This window comes from Drosophila ficusphila, unplaced genomic scaffold (genome assembly GCF_018152265.1).
Source record: "Drosophila ficusphila isolate 14025-0441.05 unplaced genomic scaffold, ASM1815226v1 contig_198, whole genome shotgun sequence".
NCBI lineage: Eukaryota > Metazoa > Arthropoda > Insecta > Diptera > Drosophilidae > Drosophila > Drosophila ficusphila.
The window spans coordinates 5388562-5401543 of NW_025064092.1; the positions used below are offsets into that span (position 1 = coordinate 5388562).

A 12982-nucleotide genomic window follows, 5' to 3' on the forward strand; every position below is an offset into this window, starting at 1 on the left:
TTGATTTAAAAGTCACTTTTCTGCAAAACGGTTTTTTGCAAATTTTGAAAGGTCGGGGGTCATAAAAAATATCAAAACCCGGACTAAAAAACTAAAGCTTTTTTCAAAGTTCAACAACAAAACTCCGATTTATATGTAACTGCTCTCAAACTGGAAAGATATTCGCTATGCCTAAAAATCAAGAACAACAAACCGTTTTTATTAACCTTTAGTTTTTTTTTATTAAATCAAAGATGCACATATTTATCGAATTTACATAAATTATGCTTAGAAACTAGGTAAAAAAAAAAACGATGCACACAATAAAGGGTTCCCGCGCTGGAACCGCATTAGAGTCTCATTCTAGCTGCCAATGCCAAACCAATTACCAAGGCCAAAGCCGCGTTAACTGAATTGGTAGCGATTGCTGCTGAGTTGCGATATCCATAGGAACCCGGGTAATTGGGATCCGGTCGCACTCCCATGTATCCCGGCTGTCCGGGTTGATTGCCGTAGGAGAAGGGCCTTCCGTGCTCATCCGTTCCACTCACGTAGTACGCTCCATTGCCCCCCGCTCCTCCATAAGGTCCTCGTGAATCGATCCCGGCGTATCCGTAGCTGTACTGCGGATCCTGGCCACTCAAGCTGCCCGGCGGATGCATTCCGCCGGATTGGGAATTCGACCAGGCGCCCACGCCAGCCGCGTTTCCATTGTTCCAGTGAACCGTTCCCGCTTGGGCATCCACTAAAAATTAATAAATACAGACGTGTAAGTGAAAAATCTCTATCAAGATCAGTAATTGATAGCTTAGTTACAAAGTCTGTTAGTTAGTTAAAAGATTTTCTGGTTTTAAACAGCTTTAATTGCGAGAAGTTGAACTTATGTAAGTAGAACTTCATCTGAAATCATGTGTTTGTTTTTATTGAACTTAAAGATTTTTAATACTTTTTTTGTGCATTATTTTCTTTACTATCTATTCAATTAAAAATTTCACTTTTAAACTTAAAAAAAAATTATTTTTGGGTATAGCGTTTTTGGCTATGTTTTTTTTTTTTTTTAAGTGAAAACAGATATCCAGCTTTCTTATACATATTTATTAGAATTTGTTATTCGTTTGTTGTTGCTCGTTCTCGGTGCTCGAAGATTTTCAGATTCGCAGTTTATTGTGATGTGTATTCGTTTGTATTTTTTATTTTTTCCAGTTTTTTTTCCTTTTGTTATAGATTTTCCCAGCTTTTCCGCTAGGTACTATATTTCCCGTAACTCACCCGCTCTAAGTTCGAAAAGAGCCAGGCAAATCACTAGGCTGCCACTCAAAATGCGGTTTAAATTCGACATGTTTACCGATCGCGCGCTTAACTCAAACTAAACCGCTGACGAAGTGCCGGCGACGGTTTTAAACTCGTTTCCCAGGCTTGGCTCTCGAAAAATAGCAACGATCGCTGTTTGCTGTTGCGAGTCATCATCATTTTGTTATTGTTATTGTTGTTGCTGTTTATTTTAAGTGTTTTCCACTCAATTTGCGGGGGGTTGGAAGTAAATTTACCAGGGAACGATCGAACTAATGAAGATAGGAACTTTTGCATAACGAAAACTGAAGTCGTTGAAAAATCCTCTAATCTTTTATATATAGTTCTGAATATATTACCTGTATTTGTTTTAAATAGCATAAGAATTTTATCAAACACTTCAGTTTTATACGTTATTTATTTAGATTTTTTAAAGGGGATTAAAAGTTCGACGTAGGCTTTAAATTAGTTCAATTTCAAATTCAAATTCAAATTCAAATCACGCAATGTGATGTGGAAGCAGTTAAAATGTTTTGCCGACGTGCGAATCTTATAGTGTCTATTTCGTGTTATTTTTTTTTAATTCCTTGTAGAACACGTTAATTTGTTGGGTCATCAATAATATGCAGAATAGGGGCCAAGGTTAAGGGGGGTTAAGCGGGGCTTTTTTCCTCAATGTTGATTTGCCCTGGAGGAAAATACAGAGTCAGTTTGCTTTGAAGATCGCCCGAATTGCATTCAGCCGGTTAATCTTCTCTCTGGGTTACATTTTTTCGTATTTGCATTTTTTGTTTTCCAACCATTTCACACCTTTCCGGATGAGAAGGGGCAAGGTGGCAGGGGGCAAGTACACAATGCCGCACGTTGTTACGATTTGCCGGGCCGATAGGAAACGAGAAGCTCAAACTCAACACAATTCAAAGGGCCATTGAAAATTATTCACTTTCTCGCTTCTGACGTTGGGCAAATTTAGGTCGGCCGATATGCCAGTACATATTACATATTTATTTGATTTTTTTCAGTCGGGAGAAGCGAAGATAGTAAACGTGAATAGTGAGTTTTACCGTTCGACTGATAAGTTCATTGAAGACTTTTTGTATTTGTTATGCAAAGTTTGTTTTGCCATTTTTATGCATATTTTTAAATAGCAAGGAGAGGCAAATATTTGTATTATTAAAAATATTTATCAAAAAATAAATCTCAATTTAAAATATTTCATTTAAATGTTGATGAAATAAATAGCTCTTATGAAATAATGTTCATATTAATACTTTATACTTTCTGAAAATAACATTTTTGCTATCTTCTTTTCATTTTTTACATCCTGGCGCGATAAAAAAATAATCATTGTAAGCTCTGTTTCCTTCGATGCTTTGATTTTAATCGATAGGCAATGAAGCAGTGCATCGATGGTGCGAGCGTTGCCACCCGGCAAACGAGTCCTGCGCACGGAAGAAAATTCTCTGGCGGAGGGTTCGAATCTCGCTCTCTGTTTGTGTGCGTTTTGCTCAGTTACTACGTTTGTGTTATGGTTTTCGCAGTTTCGGGGGAGTCCAACCACCCGCCGCCCCAGCAGCTCGGGAAAATGGAGAGGAAAAGCTAGTTCGACTGCGATTGCCGCTGCTGCTGGCTCGTGTTGGCCTTGTTGCTGGATACTTTTGACCAGTTTAGTGGCTCAGAGCGGTCTGTTTGCTCGCGAGCAAGATGCTTAATAATCGAGTCTCCAATTAAAAACGGTTTGCTTAGGCCAAAAAGCAGCCATCGACAATAGTTTGCGTGAAGTGAACAGCAAAGGAAAAAGGAGCGGAAAATCGCGGAAAAGGGTGGTGAAAAGCGAGCGTAGGGTGCTGGAAAAATTGCATTGCCTTCTTTCGGCCGCATAAAAAAAATGAGCGCAAAGGTAGGCCATTCGCGCTCTCTCCCTCTCTATCTTCCTCTCTTTGCGAATGTGTGTGTGTGTGTGTGAGAGAGAAAGTTTGGTAGTGTGTGTGTGTGATATCAGAATTACTGCGTGCCAGCAAACCATTTCCCCTCTCTCTCTTTTCCATCAAACTCCTAGTTTGTAATTGCGTTTGCAATTGAATAAATGCACTCCTGCCACGCCTCCGAAATCTCCTCCTCCCCTCACACACACATACACACAAAAATACACACACTTAAACATGCGATTTTATGGCCATTGGTATAGAGAAATGGCAAAAACTGCACTATAAATTCAGCAGGGTTTCCCATTTAAGATTTATTTCCACCATATGGCATACAATAACGGAAAATCGAGAAGGGAAATGGCATTCCTGCAGATAATGGCGTATTGAGGGGACTCATCCCGCCAGATTTTCCACTCCATGCAATTTAAGTCGAGTCCCATTGCGACGATTCGCAGGACTCTCGAGGGTGCTCATCTGTTGCCTGGCAAAAGGGACACACAATCCGTTTACTGACTTCGCTTCTTGACTTTAAACACTTTTGCAATTTTGCTAAAAATATTTTAAGGTTTTATTGAAAATGAAAATTATAAATAATTCAACTACAAATATTCTTGAAAATCTTAAAAAGTTTTTTACTGCATAGATAATCACATTATAATAAAAAAATTCATATTTACTAGCTAATTAAATTATGAATTGCAAATCGAGCTTTGCCAAGTTATACACTTCAATAATTTTGTTTCGATTATTGCTCCTTTTTTTCAATATCCCCGCGAAGTGTATAATATCATGTATTGAATATCATTCCTGTTGATTTTCCCCAATTTCCCCTTAACTTCGCCCCATTTTCTTACAAATACATTAGCCAATTTGATTGGCTTTTTGGCTGGAAGCCTGAAAAAAAGGAGTGCTCGTTAGGCATTCTGCCATTTAATGCCTGTTTACATTCAACAGTCTGCTAAATGTAAATGTTTACATTTTATTCACAACACTGTGCCAAAATTAGCCATCGTTTTTCTTTTGTGCCAGCCTGCATGCAGTTTTTGATCGAGTGCCATGTTTTTCCATTCATAAAATTTTCATTATTTAGCATTTTAACTGTATACAAAATATTGTAAACATGCAAGCTGAGATGTCATTGTTTACAAACGCGAATTCTTCTTTTCGGGCAATATATACATACTATATATGTATCTGTATATATGTATCTATTTATAAATGGTCGGTTTGCCGTATGCTTGAAAGCTCTCACAACAAATTTTCGTGCCAGTGCCTTTTCAGTTGCGAAGTGCTGAACATCGCGACGCGTTCTGTTATCATATCGTAATATCTCGGGAAAAGCGAATAAAAACATTGACAAACAAACGAAAGTACAATAAAATAATGTTTAGATTGCCAAAAATGTGGTTGACCGACTGCTCTTCGGTACACTTTATCTACTTATCTATATATATATAATTAAGATTATTTTTCGAGTCTAATTTTGCCGGGCTTAACCCTTCAATGGACTTGGAGTATTTTAATAACTAAGTGTAACAGTTAAACGAAGTGTTATCAAACATTAATAATAAATCAATGACGTCACTAGATTATTAGCAAGCGAACTTCCCTTTAATTACAACTGCTTTTATCGCGGTCACAGTGTTAAATAAAAAAAGAACTTTATTCCATAATCAATCCAATCTTCAGTGGAAGCATAAACAATTTCCGAAACGATTATAAACAAAGGAATATAAACAAATATCTTAAGAAAACGCCGGCTTATCTGAGATAAAATGTATGCTGACACAGGGGTTAAGAGCTTTGGGCGCCAATGAAAACTGGGAAACGGGCGGGGGAAATGCGGGGGAGGAAAATAAAGCAAAACAATCGCAGACACATGCCACTCGCGAAAAAGCTCTCCAAAATTCACAGACGCTCTGTATTATTCCCTGGAAGCAAGCGCGTTAAATAATAAAAGAAACCCGCATATTTCTTTGGATTTTCTTTATCAATTTGAATATCTGATATACTCAAAACCGAAATTACTTTTAGATGACCCGCTATAAGCAAACCGAATTTACGGAAGACGATTCAAGTTCAATCGGCGGTATTCAGTTGAACGAGGCGACCGGACATACTGGCCTTCAAATACGCTACCACACAGCACGGGTGGGTAAAAAATTAATATATACTCTATATATAAAATATGTCACTATATACATTTGGATTATTTACACATTGTTGAAAACTAGATTTGTTCCCGATTAAAGCTATTAGAATTATTGTAAGCAAGTTCTGTACGATATAGTAAACCTAATTTTACTATTTTATTTCATTACTTTAAATCGTTCAAAATTACTCTAAGTTTATTTTCAGTTATTATTTCAATATTACGTTGTAAGCTTCCAACTGAAATTAAAATACGCTAAGTAAGCGTATTATTTCTCTCCATAACTCTGGGTTAACCTACACAGATCTGTAATTTAGATACAGGCATAGCAATTCAAAGACGATCCTCATCTTTGTGGCCGTGACTCAGAAAAGAGCCAATTGAGGCCAACGAAAACGCTTTTCACATTTGTTTGTTTGGGTTATACTCCATCTGACAGTGAAAAGCATGCATATATATAAGTAGCATTTGTATATTGTGCGGGTACCCTTATTAACGTTACGTTGACTTTGAGAGACAATTGGCTCTTCAGTTCTATTGTAACATATTATATTTTTATTTGTTGCTGAAAAGTTCTGTTCAAGTTTTATATTTTTATGAAGTAGTGAAAAAACTTGTAATTTATTTATATGTATCTATTGTTGTCATCATTTTACTATTTATTTTCTAAGAAGACTGTATTGAAGTGTCGTACGTATTCGATTTCGAAAAATAGTGTGTATGATATACATAAACACATTCACAATTAACGAAATTATTGTGCGCACTTGAAAATTGAAACAAATGAATAGGGAAAAAACAATACAAATGTAATGTAAGCAAATACATAAATTCTGTCGCAAAATCTTTAAACCCTTCGATTGATCTAATGTGCAAGTTATGCCAACAAGTTTGAACTCATTTGAACCGCTTTCGTCTTGCTTTCCAATTGAAAGAAAAAATTTATTGGATGCGCGCTTCTTTTATGATGGGGTGATGTATATTAATTTACTTTTTGCAATGTTATAGGCCACTTGGAATTGGCGATCGAGAAACAAAACGGAGAAATGGCTGCTCATCACCACTTTTGTAATGGCCATCATTATCTTCACGCTTTTGATCGTCCTTTTTACAGACGGGGGCAGCAGCGATGCCACCAAGCATGTCCTGCATGTCCAGCCGCACCAAAAGGGTACAGTTTTCACTCGATTAAATGGTTAGAAGAATACCTAGTTAATTTATTATGCATTTTTGGTTACAGAGTGTCCTTCGGGAAACGAGCTTCCCTGTTTGAACAAGCACTGCATTTTCGCCTCGAGCGAAATCCTCAAATCCATCGACGTTACAGTGGATCCCTGCGATGATTTCTACGGATATTCTTGGTGAGTTACCTACCCATAAATATATGGTTCAAATACGATTCAAGGATACAGCATAGGTATATCCATTTTAATGATTTTTGGTTGGAAATGTTCTTTATCAAATATATATTTCCTCTTTTTTTATTTTTACATTGTTAAAAATATATTATTGCTTGGTATATAAAGCTTTATTCTTCATTACAGTAATCAGTGGATAAAGAACAACCCCATTCCCGAGGGCAAGTCGACGTGGGGCACTTTTGGGAAGCTGGAGCAGATGAACCAATTGGTCATTCGCAATGTTTTGGAGAAGCCAGCGAAGAGTTTCAAGTCGGATGCCGAGCGGAAGGCGAAGATCTATTACGAATCCTGTCTGGATGCGGACGAGCACATGGAGAAGCTGGGGGCCAAGCCCATGAACGATCTGCTGCTCCAAATCGGAGGATGGAATGTCACCAAAAGTGGCTACAACGTCACCAACTGGACAATGGGCCATACTCTCAAAATACTGCACAATAAGTGAGACTTATTAAATGATTAATTAAGATGGGAAAATCCTAAAGAATGAAAGATATTTGATAAAATAGTTATAGCATATTTGCTATATAAATTTTTATTTGTGGCCAGCAGAAACCCTTTTAATTTATTTTATTTTGTTCTTAGAATTTATCCCATGATAGATTTTCCTTGCAGAGCTTTTTAATAATTCTTTATTTTTGTTTTTAGATACAACTTCAACTGCCTGTTTGGCTGGGCGATCGGGGAGGACGACAAGAACTCCTCGCGCCATGTCATCCAGATCGACCAGGGTGGCTTGACCTTGCCCACCGCCGATTACTACAACAACAAGACGGACAACCACCGCAAAGTACTCAATGAGTACATCGAGTACATGACCAAGGTGTGCGTTCTCCTCGGCGCCAACGAATCGGATGCCCGAGCCCAAATGATCGGCGTGATCAACTTCGAGAAGAAGCTGGCGAACATCACCATTCCTCTGGAGGATCGTCGCAATGAGGAGGCCATGTACCATCCCATGCAGCTCCGCCAACTGGCCAAGTTGGCGCCCTTCCTCAATTGGACGGACCACTTCGACAACGCCATGCAGATGGTCAACCGAAGGGTCACCGACGACGAGGTGGTGGTGGTCTATGCCCCAGACTTCCTGAAGAACCTCTCTGACATCATACTCAAAATGGAGAAGACCGAGGAGGGCAAAATGTGAGTAGAGTTCACTAATATGAGCTTTGTAATATCAATGAACAATAATCAATAAGGGCAAGTAAGTTTGCTATAATCACTTATGAAATGTATAATGGCTTGGCTCTTAATTAATAAATTGGTCACGTTTAAAATCAGTTATTATATAGATACGCCACCTTAATACCCCAACCTTAATTGACATTAAAAATATAATTGATACGATTACTGTTGTACAATTCATTGAACATTTCTTTTCTATTTTTTTTAGAACTACATGCTTCATTTAATGTATGAAACACATTTCATTGCCATCATTAACATCTTAAATATATTTAAAGTAAAGGTTTACTATCTCAAATATATAAATCAATATTTAAATAACATTGAACTCAATTAACAAAAAATTTATTATTTGATGGCTACGGTTGCTCCTTCTTTACATTAATTTATTATTATTAAATTGATTAATTCTCATGCACTTATTCTTTTTTCAGCATCCTAAACAACTATCTGGTGTGGCAGGCGGTTCGCACTCTGACCAGCTGTCTGTCCAAGCCATTCCGAGATGCCTACAAGGGAGTGAGGAAAGCCTTAATGGGATCCGACGGCGGCGAGGAGATTTGGCGGTACTGCGTTTCGGATACCAACAACGTGGTCGGATTCGCAGTGGGTGCGATTTTCGTGCGACAGGCTTTTCATGGGGAATCTAAGCCTGCGGCCGAGCAGATGATCAGTGAGATTCGCGAGGCCTTCAAGTTGAATCTCCAGAATCTCACCTGGGTGGACAAGCAGACGCGGGAGAAGGCCATCGAAAAAGCCAACGAAATCTCGGATATGATTGGTTTCCCCGATTACATTCTCGATCCCGTGGAGTTGGATAAGAAGTACGCCGAACTGAACATTACAGCAAATGCATATTTCGAGAACAACATTCAGGTGGCCATCTACAATTTGAAGAGCAATCTAAAGCGCCTCGATCAGCCGGTTAATAAGACCAACTGGGGCATGACCCCGCAAACAGTGAATGCCTACTATACGCCCACCAAAAACCAGATCGTATTCCCCGCCGGGATCCTGCAGACGCCCTTCTTCGATATCAACAACCCGAAGAGCTTGAACTTCGGGGCCATGGGCGTGGTCATGGGTCACGAGCTGACCCACGCCTTCGACGATCAGGGAAGGGAGTACGACAAGTTCGGCAACATCAATCGCTGGTGGGACTCAAAGAGCATCGAGCGGTTCAACGAGAAGTCCGAGTGCATCGCCCGCCAGTACAGTGGCTACAAAATGAACGGACGCACGCTCAACGGCAAGCAGACGCTGGGTGAGTGATCCTTAGAAATAACAAGGAAATAACAAAAATGAAGCAAAAAATAGAGCCGTAATTTAAAAAGTAACTTCTTGTTCGCCATTTATTGTTTGTTGTTTTTAATAGAATTCTTTAAATTTGATAATATGCTGATTTAAATATCTCAAAAAAAAAAAAAATTAAATTTATTTAAACTATTAACAAGACTAAAGCGTCATTACTCTTCATGTGTGTAAAAGTGCAACAGTGCGTATGAGCAATGCATATAAATTGCTCATACGCACTGTTGCCAATTCAACAGAATAAATGTTTACAGAAAATCTAAAAAATAATTATTTTTAGTAAGAATTGTCATTATAAGCTTGTGTTAATAGATTGTTATTAAATGTGGATTTCATTAGTTTATTTTAATCGAGTTAAAAATTATTAAATAATCTATATATATAAAAATGGAGACAAAATATGTGCGCAATCGCATCACATGAAAACGGCTTGACCGATTTGGCTGAAAATTGGTAGGGAGATAGCTTAGAACCAGAAGAAGGTTTAAGCATAAGAAAATTTTGGGAAAACCTTCTGGAAAAGTCGCTAGCGGCTCAACAGATGTACACAATGTTGTATGTAAAAAAAAGATCATAGCTGCGTTGATTTTGTGTATCGATGAAGTCGGTAAAAAAATATTTAAACAAAAAATAGAGCGAGCTTAAACAATTTGAAATAATGCCTGCTGTTAGACGAATAGGAATTGGACGTGCAACATTGACTATTATGTTGTTAAATTGTGTTGACCAGCGAAGCGGGCACAGGACCTCTAGTTATTTATAGAAATGATGATGGCCATAGAATATTACTTTTAACTCCTCTAAAATATATATTCTCAAACTGTTGAATTCCATTGATAACTAATGATTGTTTTTCATGCAACCAGGTGAAAATATAGCCGACAACGGGGGCTTGAAGGCGGCCTACCACGCCTACCAGCGGACCAAAAGCACCAGGGATGTGGATGTCCTCAAGCTGCCGGGTCTGAATCTCACCCACTCGCAGCTCTTCTTCGTGTCCTTTGCACAGGTAGGCACTTATTAATTTAAATATATAATTAATTTTATTAATAAGATGGTTGTGTTATAAGGTGTGGTGTTCCAGCACCACGGACGAGACGAACCTGCTGCAAATGGAGAAGGATCCACATTCGCCATCGCAATTCCGGGTGATCGGCACATTGTCGAACATGAAGGAATTCGCCGAGGTTTTCAATGCAAGCCCGGCAAGCGAATGAACCCCACCGAAAAGTGCGAGGTTTGGTAAACGCGATCTCAAGAAAAAGAAGCCAAAGATATAGCCAAAGTCGAGCAACTATAACTATGGAAGTAGCCCGTGAATCCGGGGAATTGTATTATTTTCTATGTTTTTTTGTTCTCCATTCCACTTGTGTTTGCCATTTGAATTTTATGTCGAAAGACCGTCAGTCATTGTGCCTATGAAAATGATAGAAGCTGACGATAAAATAATGTTCGTGCTCCAAAAAAACGGGGGTCTGGAGATCCTGGATCCTGGATCCTGGAGCAGGATCATCGGGGACCTTTAACTACATTTGAATGTGAACGCACGAGCTACCAACTAAATGAATGGGTTTTCGTGTGATCTGGATTCCAATAGCAAGTGGATCACACACCCAAACAATGGGGGCTGATATATATATAAATATATATAAATATATATATATATATATAGATATGATAACGATAACGATAACGATAAACGATAATTGTAACTTAGCTATTTGTAGAACTATCAATGTATATTGTATTATAATGATACAAAGTTCACAGCTCGTGGCCCAAAGAGAAACTAATTTAAAGGGTTTTTTTTCTGTGCCCGCTTTATATTTTTGTGTATGGTACATGTTAAACCAAAATCTCAAACTTTACTTTCCAAAGTTCCTGGTTGAAGGATAGGAATTACATACTTGAATTGTGTGGAAGGGAGATAGCTAGTGCGTGAGTGAAAGTGAGGGAGATAGAGTTACAGAGTGAGAGGCAAAGAGCAGAGGAAACTACCGAGTGATTAGGTTTAACACTTATTAAAAAAAGAAACACATTCGCTGCAACTTGATATGTATTATTTATCCTAAGTTTTATTGCTGATTTATTTACGACAAGAAAAAAAAAAGAGAAATAATTGGAGGCTGGAGTGTGAAAGAAGTGATTCTTATAAACACCATTAACTACTATTTGCTCAGATCTTGAGATTATATAGCCAATCAAATCGGACGCGTTTTCTTTTCCACGAAAGAAAAACATATCAGTCTAAGATGATGTTAACAAGAGCCAACACCAAAGAAGTAAATCTACGGAATTTAACTAGGCACAAATCGAAATCAATCCAAAGCTTAGCTGTAAGATACAAAAAATTAAAAGCAAACACAAGCACAAATCTCCAAACTAAGTAGACAATACGGCCAAACAATCGAATCTTAACTCAGTTATATGTTTTCCAATTCATCTGGTATTTTTACATACGAACAATGCATTTAAATTATTTTGATTCTTATTTTATTGGATCACTTAATTCTGAATGTAGGCGATATTTTAGTGGGGCGCGGTCACAGAACAAAAATTTGGGGGTTTTTTAAAAAGTCATTTTGTTGTTGTATTATACATGCATTTATTATTTTTCCCACTCATTTCATGGGAAGGGGGGGAAATTGTATGGGGATGTACTATTTTAAACCCCCCCTCCGGGTGGAAATATCAAGCAGATGATTTTTGTATTCTATATATGTATTATACGATAGACGAAGAATTGATAACTATAATACAAGTATGAAAAATATTATTATTATACAAACTACATATACATTAACTGAATGTTTAAATGCAAATTATTTTTATTGTCTATTAATAAAGTGTATATGTGCATGTATACATTTGCAAAAAAGGAAAAATAAATACCGCTATAGTCGAACGTCCCGACTATGGGATATCCACTACTCTGATTTATTACTCTATTTATTTGGTAAAAAAATATATCTACAATATATGAGGTAAGAGGGGCTATACTTTTAATTAAGGATGGCTTTTAGTTTATTATCCCTGCCGTAATAAATCATAAGCTCATCTGAAAATAACAAAAATGTAACAAATAACACTTTAAAGTTCAGTTTATATTAATTAGAAATGTGTACAAATATTTTCCTGAATTTTATTGTTTTTGTGCTGTGTGACACGTAATATTATTAAATATTTATTTCAAAATTGTTTTCAAACCCTTTGGGCAAAACTCCCTTCCAAACATGCAGTAAACTTCCTTCATTAAATAACCAAAAATTACAGAAATTTCTGCCAACTCCCAAACTCTCCTTAAAGTGTTCGAACTTTGACTTTATGACAAAGTTCTAATAAACTTTTCGTCGTTGTTGTGCACTCACACAAAGGCCACCCACAAAAACACACACACAGGCGCACATACTCGTACACACACACACACACACACACACACACACATAAACCAACAACAGTGTGCACAAAAATGCCAGCAAATTGCTTACATAATAAATAATAATAATAGCGTGCGATTTTTAGCGCAATTTAAATTTATTTATGGCACTTGTTTGTTCGCATGTCATGCGCAAGTTTTAGCCAGACATTTTTGCGCCCACAAAGAATCGACGTTCAAATGGGCGTGGCCGTGGTTTTGGTGGCCAAGGTGGTTAGGTTTTCAGGTGCTTTTAGCACCCAACCACCCAAAAAAAAAAAAATAAGAAAAAAATGGTGGCAAA

The 12982-nt window shown here is 37.6% G+C and overlaps 2 protein-coding genes across 2 annotated transcripts; one reads left to right on the forward strand and one right to left on the reverse strand.

The window, feature by feature from the left end:
* Nucleotides 1–209: 209 nt before the first annotated feature.
* Nucleotides 210–1357, reverse strand: LOC108088581 (galectin-3). The gene is made up of 2 exons (XM_017186430.2): nucleotides 1249–1357; nucleotides 210–724 (listed from the first exon to the last, which is right to left on the reverse strand). The coding sequence occupies exons 1-2, from the start codon at nucleotides 1316–1318 to the stop codon at nucleotides 330–332; spliced, it is 465 nt and encodes a 154-aa protein (XP_017041919.1). The 5' UTR covers nucleotides 1319–1357; the 3' UTR covers nucleotides 210–329.
* Nucleotides 1358–4486: 3129 nt separating this feature from the next.
* On the forward strand, nucleotides 4487–12199 carry LOC108088719 (neprilysin-3). Its single transcript, XM_017186662.2, has 9 exons — nucleotides 4487–4622; nucleotides 5232–5348; nucleotides 6358–6520; nucleotides 6590–6710; nucleotides 6894–7208; nucleotides 7416–7910; nucleotides 8387–9216; nucleotides 10130–10272; nucleotides 10334–12199. Exons 1-9 carry the CDS (start codon nucleotides 4581–4583, stop codon nucleotides 10478–10480), a joined length of 2373 nt encoding a protein of 790 aa, XP_017042151.2. The 5' UTR covers nucleotides 4487–4580; the 3' UTR covers nucleotides 10481–12199.
* Nucleotides 12200–12982: the final 783 nt, after the last annotated feature.

Excerpts from the sequence above, each read along its gene's own strand:
- LOC108088581 (XM_017186430.2), bottom strand. The coding sequence starts at position 1,318 with ATGTCGAATTTAAACCGCATTTTGAGTGGCAGCCTAGTGATTTGCCTG. Across the intron at positions 725-1,248 it reads TCTTTTCGAACTTAGAGCGG|TGGATGCCCAAGCGGGAACG; the intron begins GTGAGTTACGGG and ends ATTAATTTTTAG.
- LOC108088719 (XM_017186662.2), top strand. The coding sequence starts at position 4,581 with ATGTTTAGATTGCCAAAAATGTGGTTGACCGACTGCTCTTCG. Across the intron at positions 6,711-6,893 it reads GATTTCTACGGATATTCTTG|TAATCAGTGGATAAAGAACA; the intron begins GTGAGTTACCTA and ends TCTTCATTACAG. Across the intron at positions 7,209-7,415 it reads CTCAAAATACTGCACAATAA|ATACAACTTCAACTGCCTGT; the intron begins GTGAGACTTATT and ends TTTTGTTTTTAG.